General features: G+C 45.2%; 1 protein-coding gene across 1 annotated transcript; it reads right to left on the reverse strand.

Moving 5' to 3' along the window:
• Nucleotides 1-1,153: 1,153 nt before the first annotated feature.
• On the reverse strand, nt 1,154-10,456 carry UTP11 (UTP11 small subunit processome component). Its single transcript, XM_004614233.2, has 8 exons — nt 10,296-10,456; nt 7,169-7,230; nt 5,685-5,787; nt 5,179-5,292; nt 4,093-4,186; nt 3,868-3,998; nt 2,090-2,200; nt 1,154-1,413 (listed from the first exon to the last, which is right to left on the reverse strand). Exons 1-8 carry the CDS (start codon nt 10,356-10,358, stop codon nt 1,330-1,332), a joined length of 762 nt encoding a protein of 253 aa, XP_004614290.1. The 5' UTR covers nt 10,359-10,456; the 3' UTR covers nt 1,154-1,329.
• Nucleotides 10,457-10,690: the final 234 nt, after the last annotated feature.

Genomic DNA, 10,690 nt, shown 5'->3' on the forward strand with positions numbered 1-10,690 from the left:
GCAGGATCAAGCCATTTTGTCATAAGGACACAATGCTGGTCTAACTCCTTTATACCACAAACCTGTCCCTTCTTTAGCATCCAGATCCCTAGGTTTGAAAACTATCAGCATTTATTTAGCTCAGACGCTCTCCAAAGGGAGTTGATGTCCTCCCTTTCTAAAGGTAAAGCTGCCAGCTTCTATCCCAAGGGCCTCCTGTTCTTCAGGGCTCTCAGACCTGAATTCCAACAGGTACACCCTGAGGAAACAGGCTTTCATTTTGCCCTGTACATAGGAACTGAGAAGTCACGGAAACATTCAATTTCAATGATTTTTTTTTAAATCTTTTAAATCCATGCACAGCTATTTCCACTACAGAGGGTGTGGTGTGAACGAGCTTCCCAGAACCCAGTCCCCCACACTGGCTCTGACGCTTTGTCCCGGCCCACCACCATGACCTACCGTGCCAACATGGGGAAGACACTTGGTGGGGAGAAGGAGAGCTGCACACATTGTGGGGTCTGTACTCCTGGTGAAGGGCTACACCAAGCCAATCAGTCTAGGAATCGTGAGCTCACCCGGAGCGGAGGCAGAAAAGGTGTCAGCACTGCTCTGATTTGAACTTCAATAAAGACGTACCCATGGGAGCCGGAGCAATAATGCAGCAAGTGGGGTGTTTGCCTTGCACGTGGTCAACCCAGGTTTGATCCCCAGCATCCTATATGGTCCCCAGAGTCCACCAGGGGTGATCTCTGAGCACAGAGCCAGTAGGAAGCCCTGAGCACCACTAGGTGTGGCCAAAAAAATAATTGTAACAAAATGGAAAAGTTAATAAAAGTTATAACATTTTCACTATAATTTCAACTACAAAACAAAGAAACATAACAAAAAATTGAGGTAGATCTTTATAAAATGAACAAAATTCCAGAATGTTCACAGTAAGTGTTTACTTAACAGACCCTTTCCCTAGATTAAGCATTATCAATATGCAATATCTATTTGCTACTCTTTTAAAGTATTGCAATTAGAAATCAATGCATTTATTTTCCATATTTCCTACATATGTGTATACATACATATATATGCATATATATATATATATATATAGAGAGAGAGAGAGAGAGAGAGAGAGATTTTAAGAAAGTAAACAGACTGATCACACAACCCCAAAACAGCAAGATGAAGAAAGGGGTTTTAATGTTTACTGAAAGACATCACATGTCAGATCTACAATTTATTATGGTCACAAAAAGGAAAACCACGTCACTTAGACTTAATGGAATTTGAAGTTACTGGAAAGAAAACAGAATTTCTTTCCATGTGGAATGATAAAAGCTTATCTATAACACTTCAACGTTTTCGACGACCCTGGAATTTGTAGATAGCTGGGGAGTTCACTGTTTCTTTCTTCACTTTCACTCTCTGAGTTTTATCCTATAAAAAAGTAAAGAGGTTAACAGTACACAGCAGAAAGAGTTCTCCAAAACAGGAAGGTGAGTATGATACCTATTAGAAAGCCCCTAATTCAGCCCTTTTCAAAGTTTAAGAGAGACCCCAGATGCCAAGAATCAATGTACCCCTGTGATTTACACTAGCTATGTAGAAGAGTTTGAGAATACTGAAAAGAAAAAGAGGCAAATCTTATTTTGTAAAGTATATTCTCTCATGGAACCCCAGTTGAGAGAGGCCTAACAGATCTGCAAAGCTGAAGAATCTGACATTTAGAGGAATGATAATAATATGAAAGGGGCATCTTATATTCCTTAGCTTTGCTATTTAACTACACAATGTTGTCTATTTTTAAACACCAAGGAGTGGCACGCTCTGTTTTGTTAACCTGTTTAAATGTTACAGATGGCTGCTCATAAGCTATAAAGTTCATACGCTACTCGATCCTACCCTTTGCTGTTCCAAAACACTAATAAGCCCCTTATTACCTTCTTAATCAAGGAACACTCCGACACTGTCAGAGCAACAGACGCTGGCTCAAACCACTGCCCCTGAGGAGCAGACATTTTCACTGGGGTTGATTTATACAAAACTGAAACCCTGTCTCAGTTAAGACCTTTACAAGGAAAGGGAAAAAAGACCTAAGGGTCTCTCTCCTCACCATAAGATCTTTGCGTGTCTGAATCTTCTGTGCAATAACGAACAATTTCTTCTCACGCTCAATTCGTTGTGTCAGGCAGCTATACTGCTTTTGCCTTTCTTTAGCTATCCGCTGTAGAAGAACATACATTTTTTTTAAAAAAGACAATTAACGGAACAAAAATTTCTCTGTTTAGATCACTTAAGCATAAATGCAGAAATTATTTCATCACCCCCCTCTTATGGCACAATCAACATCAGGAGAGACTAGAAGTTCCATTTTAAGAACATCACATTCCAGAGCTCAGAGACTTGCCCGGGGATCTCGGAGCCAAGTCAGGGCTATCCTTCTGTCGCAAGGAGCCCAGGAATCTTTCCACTACAACACAAATGCTGCTGCAACCTTGGAAGTGTCCTAGTCCTCAGAGGAGCAGCAGGAATGAACTGGCACCTAAGCCCCACCCACTCTGAGGAGCAGAAAAGGGACACCAGGTATCCTGCTGGCGTGAGAAACCCCACCACAAATAACCCAGAGGGCAGGACTTGGCCAGTGGACGCTGACCTTCAAGTGATCACAGCTGACAGTCCTCAAAGACTATCAAATGGTCCTTAGACTGCCAGGGCGGGGGAATTACAAACCTGAGAGATGAAACCTTTGGATTTGTTTTTGAAATAAACTACAGACTGTGTGTGCAAATCTGTAAAAGCATATATTCCTATCTACAAAACATTTCAGTAGAGGAAAAGGTTTTCCAGAGATGTGTTAAATCCTACTCAAAATAACAATAAAAAGCAAAACTAGCAAAATCCAAACAGTCCCATCTTCTCAAAAGGTATACTGGTAAATTATTAAGAGTTTGGAAGTCTGGAATTCTAATCTTTTGGGGGACTACAGCAATACTTGAAGAGTGTAAATGACAGTTAACTTGAAAATGCAACTGACACACAAGGTCATCAGAAGACCTCGGCCAAAAGTATTATCTGCCGAATGGGAAATATTACTGGGCCTCAGACTTCAAACAATTCACCCATTCATTCTCACAGCAGTGGTTTCAGACAGCTTTTGTTTTCACTTTATTGCACAGACTGTCAAATTTATGGGATTACCCAATATAGTCAAACTAATTAGGGGTATTTATATTACTAAAGCAAGTTTAGCTGCCTCTGAGCTAGAGAAACTGCTGTGAAATTAAACATTGGAAGCAAAGCTGATGCGGTGTAAATGATTCAAATCAAAACAGAACAGCTGTCTGCTTGAAACACATTGACAGCATTTTTTTAAATGAAATCAGTCAAGAAGTGAGAGTTCAACTCCAGAAGGCTTTGAGAAAAAGCATGTCTTCTGCACAATTCCAGTTACAGTGATAGAAAGCACCATGAAGAGAAGTCAATACAAAATTTTAGATACACATGCATAATACCAAAGTCTTTTTGATTTGTGTGTTCACTGCTAAGGGTTCAACATCAAATCCCATAAGCTTCAAGTCTTCGTCCTTCCCTGCATTTTAAAACACTAACATCTGTTAGATGCACTAAAAGCACACAGGCAGGGTCAGAGCTGGGATTCAAATGCAGATCTCAAGGCAAGAACCTAAGCTCCTGATCACTATGCTACATGTCCTCCAGCCTTAAAAGCCAAGGAAACCTCCTTCATTTTCATCCCATTAGCAACCCCTCCTTGCACATTTCGAGGGGAATTTAATGAGTTTTTCACATTTTATTAAATGCAGCTGGGGAGGTGAGAGGGGGAGGGAACTTAGCTTCCCCCCAACTCAGACTTGAAGAAAAAGAGAAAATTACCTTAAGTCGGGTATCACAGGTAAAGCCTTTCATTTTCTGCTTCTGCAAGGTTTCAATTGTAGGTCTATTAAATACTCTGTCAACTAGTTCCGGGGCTGTTTGCAGGTGAGTTGCAACATCAAACTGTTCAACTGAAAGTCAAGACAATCCTTAAGGCACTGTTTCTAATGCCAAAAACACAATCAACATGCTAGACTGTCCCAGATACCTTCAGATATTTCATACCTTCTTTTTTGGTGTCAAAAAAAAATACATGCTTATTCTGTTGCTTCCCCTGGAAATCCAGCAGATGGAGCTCTGATTTTAATCTTTCAATTTTCTAGAATACAGAATAGGGTCACATTTTTTATCAGGTTCTTCTGGGGTATCAGAAATGAATTCACAACATTTTAAACTATTTCATGTCGTTTTCACCAGCCAGCAAAGAAATGTACTCTTTTTTTGATTTTCCTTTGGGGGCCACACCGGGGAATGCTCGGTGCTGACGAGATCACACAGTACCAGGGCTCCCTTCAAGGCATCCTGCAGACAGAGCGTGAGCTCCAGTCTGCTGTGCTCTCTCCCTCGGACCCAGAACGTGCTTTGTTCCTCTCCAGGAAAAAAATTGCTAAAATCAAGCACCAACCATATTATCAGGTACTGGGCTAGGTGTTCAAGTCACTTAATTCCAGTAACGATCCTATGAGACGGAAATGAAGAAACTACCTAATAAGGTCTGTGTGCCATAACCATCAGGTTGTTGAATCAAGCCAGAATTCAAATCTAAGTCTGTCTCATTCCCAAACTTGAATTCACTCTGCCCTGCTAACTGTACTTCTCCAGTATTACCACATCTAGACAAGACTGTAAAAGGCAGGGCCACACAGTGTAGTAGGTAGGGTGTTTGTCCTGCACGCAGCTGATCCAGACTTGGTCCCTGGCATCATAAATTGTCCCTAGAGCCCTGCCAGCAATGATCCTTGAGCAGAGAGCCAGGAGTAAACCCTGAGCACCGGGGCGAATCCCCCTCCCAAAAAGAAAAGACTGTAAAGGGTAGGGAAAAAAAATCAACTTCTAATTTGAGATCTATGAATTTATATTTCCATTCTTAACCAACAAAAATACACTGGAACAGGGCTAGAGTGATAGCACAGCAGGTAGGGAGTTTGCCTTGCACTCAGTCAACCTGGGTTCGATTCCCAGCATCCCTTATGGTCCCCTGAGCACCGCCAGAAGTAATTCGAGTACAGAGCCAGGAGTAAGCCCTGAGCATCGCCGGGTGTGACCCAAGAAGAAAAAAAAAATACATTGGAACAGAGCTTCCGCTGTTACCTTAGCTTCAGCAACCCTTTTCATTTCTACGTATTTGACATCCTGAGTTCTCATCAGTTTCAGCTGTTCTGGTGTTACTTCTTCCTTAGTCTCCTTAGTAACATGAACTCCATCCTAAAATTCAAAGTTAAAGATACATTCCCTATTAGAGTAGCATCATTAGTAAACTGGCACTACAGATGTTGACTGAATCACAACCCAGCGACTCCCGCAACAGCAACGCAACGCACCAAGCCCTGGAGAAGCATCCCTGGAGATGCATGCCCCACGTAGCCCCTCCTCAATGTGTACCGAGGCACCCACTGTTCCAGGCAGGAGACACTTCAGATACAGAAGCAGAAATGGGCACTGCTCATGAAGCAGTGCAGACTTGGGTCCAGACCAGGAGCACTTGGACCAACCGGAGAAGAGCGAAGGGCAAGGATTCTCTTTTTCCACCTGCCCCTCCCCTTCATTCATGAACTGAACTGAAGCACAAAATACTAGTGGATCCATGTGGCACCCACCTGGAGTTTAACTCGAGTCATTTTATAGTAGAATTCATCTGGATTTTTTTCAAGAGCCTTCTTCCGCAGAGCTCTAAGGTATTCCTGTTTTTTCCGGTAGTCACTAAAAGGCAATTTAATGAAATTCACAATGACAACCAACAAGGGGCAAACATTGTAAGTTTCTAAAGCTCACCAAAAAAGCTTCATAAAACAGGGGATGGCTCAAGTGGTAGAGTCCAGACCTAGCACATAAAAAGCCCTGAATTCAAGACCTGGCACTGCATGGGCTCCTGAGCATTGCCAGGTGCAACCCTGGTGCCCACAAGCTTCATAGCTTCACAGAGTGTGAGCACTGAACCACCAGATGAGCACTGGCTCAGATGAAGAAGCACATTCTGATACCCTGACCCACACTTCACTGTCACAGATGTAAGCTCATGTCTCTCTCAGGTCCTCTCCTATCTCAGTCCTACCTGAAATAAAATGTCTCACCTATATTTTGGTCTCATTTATGAAATGACAGGGAGACACCAAATAAAGCACAAACTTAAACTCCTTAGACAGAGTGCTGGTGAGTGTTTGGACATCAAATGACCACCAAGATTCAGCCACTGCACAGTTTACAACAGCATAGTGACTGGAATTTCAGACTATAGAACCAGATTACTTGGGTTCCAATTCTGACTGTGCGGCTTTAGCTAAATTAATCCTGGAGAAGTTAATTAACCACTCATATGCCATTTACTCTGTAAAAATGAATATACTAATGATAGTATTTTGAAGGTTGTTGGAAGCAAATGAATGTAAGAACTGCAAATCTCGGGACCAGAAAGATAGTACAAAAGGTAAGGTGCAGGTCAGAACTGACCCACTGCTAATCTCGTAGAATACTTCCTGACCTGATAACAGTATAAAGTTAATTATTATTGCCTTAATATATCTGGGACCCAGTGAAATTATTCATCACCATCTGAAAAGAGCATAAAAAAAGACCTCAGCTGATATGCATGGCTGAGAAATAATTACAAAGTATTTTGCAAATAAAGTGCTATAGAGAAAGAATAATGTGGATAACTATTTTACAAAACAAGTTTTCAGAGTTCATTATCACCCACGCTCAAGTCTTATGAATCCACTCTTCACATCTCTTCATTCCACACCACACACATGGTGATGTAAGAGACTCAACAACTGGAATGTTAGATTGTATCTTGTACTTCAAGAAAAAAAGATCCAGCTTTTGGCTCAAATACCAAGGGGCAAATCAAAGCCACTCTGAGAAAATGATCCAGAGTAACACAGTAAAAGAACATCCACAATGCAACTACAGTTAAATAAATTATGTTCTGCCTAAACAAAGAAAAATTCAGAGTCACAGGCTGGCAGAGCTTTGGTCGTTTTATCAATGGTAGGAAATTATCCCCTGCTAGGGCCATTCCCTGCAGTGCAAATACGATGTAAGCTTTCGTGGCAGCACCTCGACCAGAAAGTCTTGAACTTACTCTGCACGAAGTTTGTAATCTTTCTTTTTCTCCAGAAGACCCAGATGTTTCCGAAAGCCAGGCTTAAAGACAAAAAAAAAAGTGAAGAGTGAGTAAATGTGCTTAGTTTTATCGGCAAACAAACATGTGTACAAATCAACACTGAGGGCCCAAAAGTCTCTGGGTGCTCAGTAAACCCATGTCCTTGGAGCCAACTTGCTACCCTGTCTGTTCCCCTCCCTCCCTAGGCTGGGCTCTGCCCAAGGATGAGAGGGACCACGCCGGTGCCAGAGAGGTCACAAGCACTGCCATAGTAGGTTCTTGACCTATTAAGGACAGGGAGAGGCAACAATGACTCTGCACTAAGCAAGCAGTTGCCAGTTGTACTAAAATTACTACAGGCTTAATCCAAGGGCTTATAAAATACTATGAGGGGAAAACATAGTAACAGAGAGGCAACCGTGGTCAAAGGACTAAATTTAGAATCTGGAGAAATGGGTTCACAGCCCTGCTTTCCCTCTTCTAAATAACCTGTGACCTTGGGTCTATTCTATACTACTTTGAGCTGCTTTTTCCTAACTATAAAATGCAAATTAGTGCCCAGTCGGCCTGGTAAGAAGAGGATGAAAGGAGTCTCAGTAAGTGTCTGGACTTGCACATGGCTTGGCACTAGCAGGTGCCCCGCTGTGTTTACTGTTACTACTGTGCCTTAGGTACAACAATAGGTACACGCATGACAGAAATATTTTCTATGACAGAACTTGAATAGCACAGAAGGTTCAGGATTAAATCCCGGCATTATCTTTCTGTGAACTACCATTTGTTGAACACTAATATATGTCAGGGGTCTAGGCTAGATGTCTCTGCTGTCCTTATTGTAATAGGACACGTTTATGAAGCACTTATTCTCTCACAAAGTCATCTGCTACGTTCATGATGCATACTCTCATTTATTCCCCACAACAATCACAGAAAATAAGCAAAGCAGAGGCTACCAGAACCTCAATTTTCCAGAAGGCAAGGAGCTTTGGAGAATGGCCTGGCCAAGAACAGACATACTGGCAAAGCTCGACTACAACCCATTCTCTCTGGGGCCGTCTGCTCTCCCCCACTCTGCTGGAGTTCGCAGCCTCTTTTACGCAGCTCAAATTTAAGTTCTCTGCTTATACTTAATAACAACTTGGATAACCCTAGTTAAATCAACTTTCTCATCTTTCATCCTTGAAGTGATGTAATAAGTGACTCAATATTTAAAATCACACTAAACCTCTCCTGATAATTTTTTTGTTTTGTTTTGAGGGCACATCTGCTAGTGCCCAGGGGCTTACTCCTGGTGGGCCCAGAGGACCACATGTGGTGGCAGGGAATAAATCTGGGTTGGCTGCAAATGCCCTACCTGCTGAACTATCGCTCCAGTCCATCTTCTGATAATTTTAATTATGACAAAGAGAGTTGACAGAGGAAGAGGGTACACTTGAAAGAGTCAAAGGACAACACCAGGCAGAAATAATTCTTTGGGGGTGGATATAGTTTTTCATTTGAGGCCACACCTTGACGTACTCATGGCTTATTCCTAGTTCTGACATCAGAGTTCACTCCTGGTAGGGCCAGGATCAAACCAGGGTCAAAAGTATGCAAGGCAAGCATCTTGCCTGCTGTACTAGCTCCCCCAATCCCATAAGACATCAATCTCAAATCCCTCTTGAATGTGCATTTGAAATAGCTCACATAATTATACACACCATGTGAAATGTCTTCAAGGGCTAGAGAGATCACTCACAGGGCTGAGCGCACACGTTGCATGTAAGAGGCCCAGGTTCAAGGTCTGGAACCACAGAATCCCCCTGAGCGACACCAGGAATAAACCCCAAGCTGAGCCAGGAGTAGCCCACAGGCAACACGAGGTCTGGTCCCCAAATACTCACCCAAAAAGAAAAAATACATACACACACACACACACACACACACACACACACACACACACACGTGTGTATCTTAGATCGGTTGGTTTCCAATTGGTTTTCTGTCTCCTCTGCTAATCCAAACCCAAACTACATGAGAAGCATGTCAACATGACTTGTTCTTTGTAACTGTCAGATTTTTCAACTATCAAATGAGGTAACAGGGCTGAAGAGATTAGTACCATGGGTAAGGTGCTTGCCTTGCCAGGAGTGATTCTTGGGCACAGAGCCAGGAGTCAGCCCTGAAAACATCCAGGTGCTGCCCACCCCTCCAGTAAAGGTGGGCGTAAGACTTACCTCCTAGGACTACAGAGGATTAAGTGCGATAACTGTGTTCAAGCCTGTAGGGGTCTACTCGGCATGGAGCCAATGCCCAGAGAGTAACAGCGAGGACTCCTTCCTTCCAGACCAGCTCTGGTCCTCTCCCCTCTTCCTGCTCCAGTTCTCCCTTCGTGTTGTCACTGCCATCCCAGAACAAGGACCAACCCGATCTATCACGTCCCACCTACAGTACAGCTGTTGGCCTTCATGTACACAAGCTCACCTAGCTGAGCCTTGGTTTCCCCACCTGCAAACCTGAGAAAGTAACCGTCCCTACCGCCACTCGCTGGAGCGGCACATACTGAGGGGACAGCAATTTGGCGCTGGTTGTGGCACACGCTCACACTTCTACTACGGCCTTAGGTCTCTGAAATAAGGCGGCAGATGTCACTCCTGCGCCGGCCACCACAGCGCACACAGCGGGAAGCACAGGCTCCGAAGCAGGGGTCTGGGCGGGCCCCGGTGCTCCGGGGGTCAGTGACACCACCCCTGGGCGCGCCCGCCTGCACAGTAAAGGCAGCACACGCCCTGCCGGGGCCTGCAGGGGACCTTTCTGGAAGAGACGCTGCGATTCCGAGAGGCCGGCGCGTGGACACGTGGACTGCGGCCACTCCTCCCCGGTGGGGCACTCGGGGCCGTCGGGGCCCTCCTCCGCAGCATGCACCGACACGGAGAGGCGAACCACAGTCCGAAGGCTGCGCATCCCCCGCCGCGGGCGCCGGACAGTCCCACCTGGGCCAGAGATGCTCGGGGCGGACCCGAGCTTACGTCGCCCAGATACCGCGCGGGGCGGCCCCCACGGAGCCGCGAGGTGCCGCCCCGCCTCGTCGGCACGGGCGGGCGGGTCTGCACCGGCGCGGGCCTACCTGGCTTCGTTCTCGGTGTTCCCGCTGCCGGGACTTCGCCGCCTTCCGAAAGGCGGCCGCCATGTCTGCTCACGCCCGAAAGGCTCAACACACGACACCAGCTCTCTCCCCGCCGCGGCCCACCGGTGCCCGGGCCCTGCCGGAAACGGGCCGAGCCGAAGGCGGCTTGGCACCGCCCACTGCCTCAACGCAGCCTATCCGATAACGGCTTTCCCGGAAGTTTGCTCTCTGGCCGCGGGGGCATCGCAGGCTACCTCTGGGAAAGGTAGTTCTCTAGATCGAGTCTCAAGACTCAGCCAGGGCCCCTTCTTATTGGCCAACGCTTCTCCACGTGTAGCTTCTCTTCATCCTGAGGCCCCCGCGTTGGCACCTGGGAACACGTGGCTGGCACTGCG

This window comes from Sorex araneus, chromosome 5, assembly GCF_027595985.1.
Source record: "Sorex araneus isolate mSorAra2 chromosome 5, mSorAra2.pri, whole genome shotgun sequence".
Taxonomy (NCBI): domain Eukaryota; kingdom Metazoa; phylum Chordata; class Mammalia; order Eulipotyphla; family Soricidae; genus Sorex; species Sorex araneus.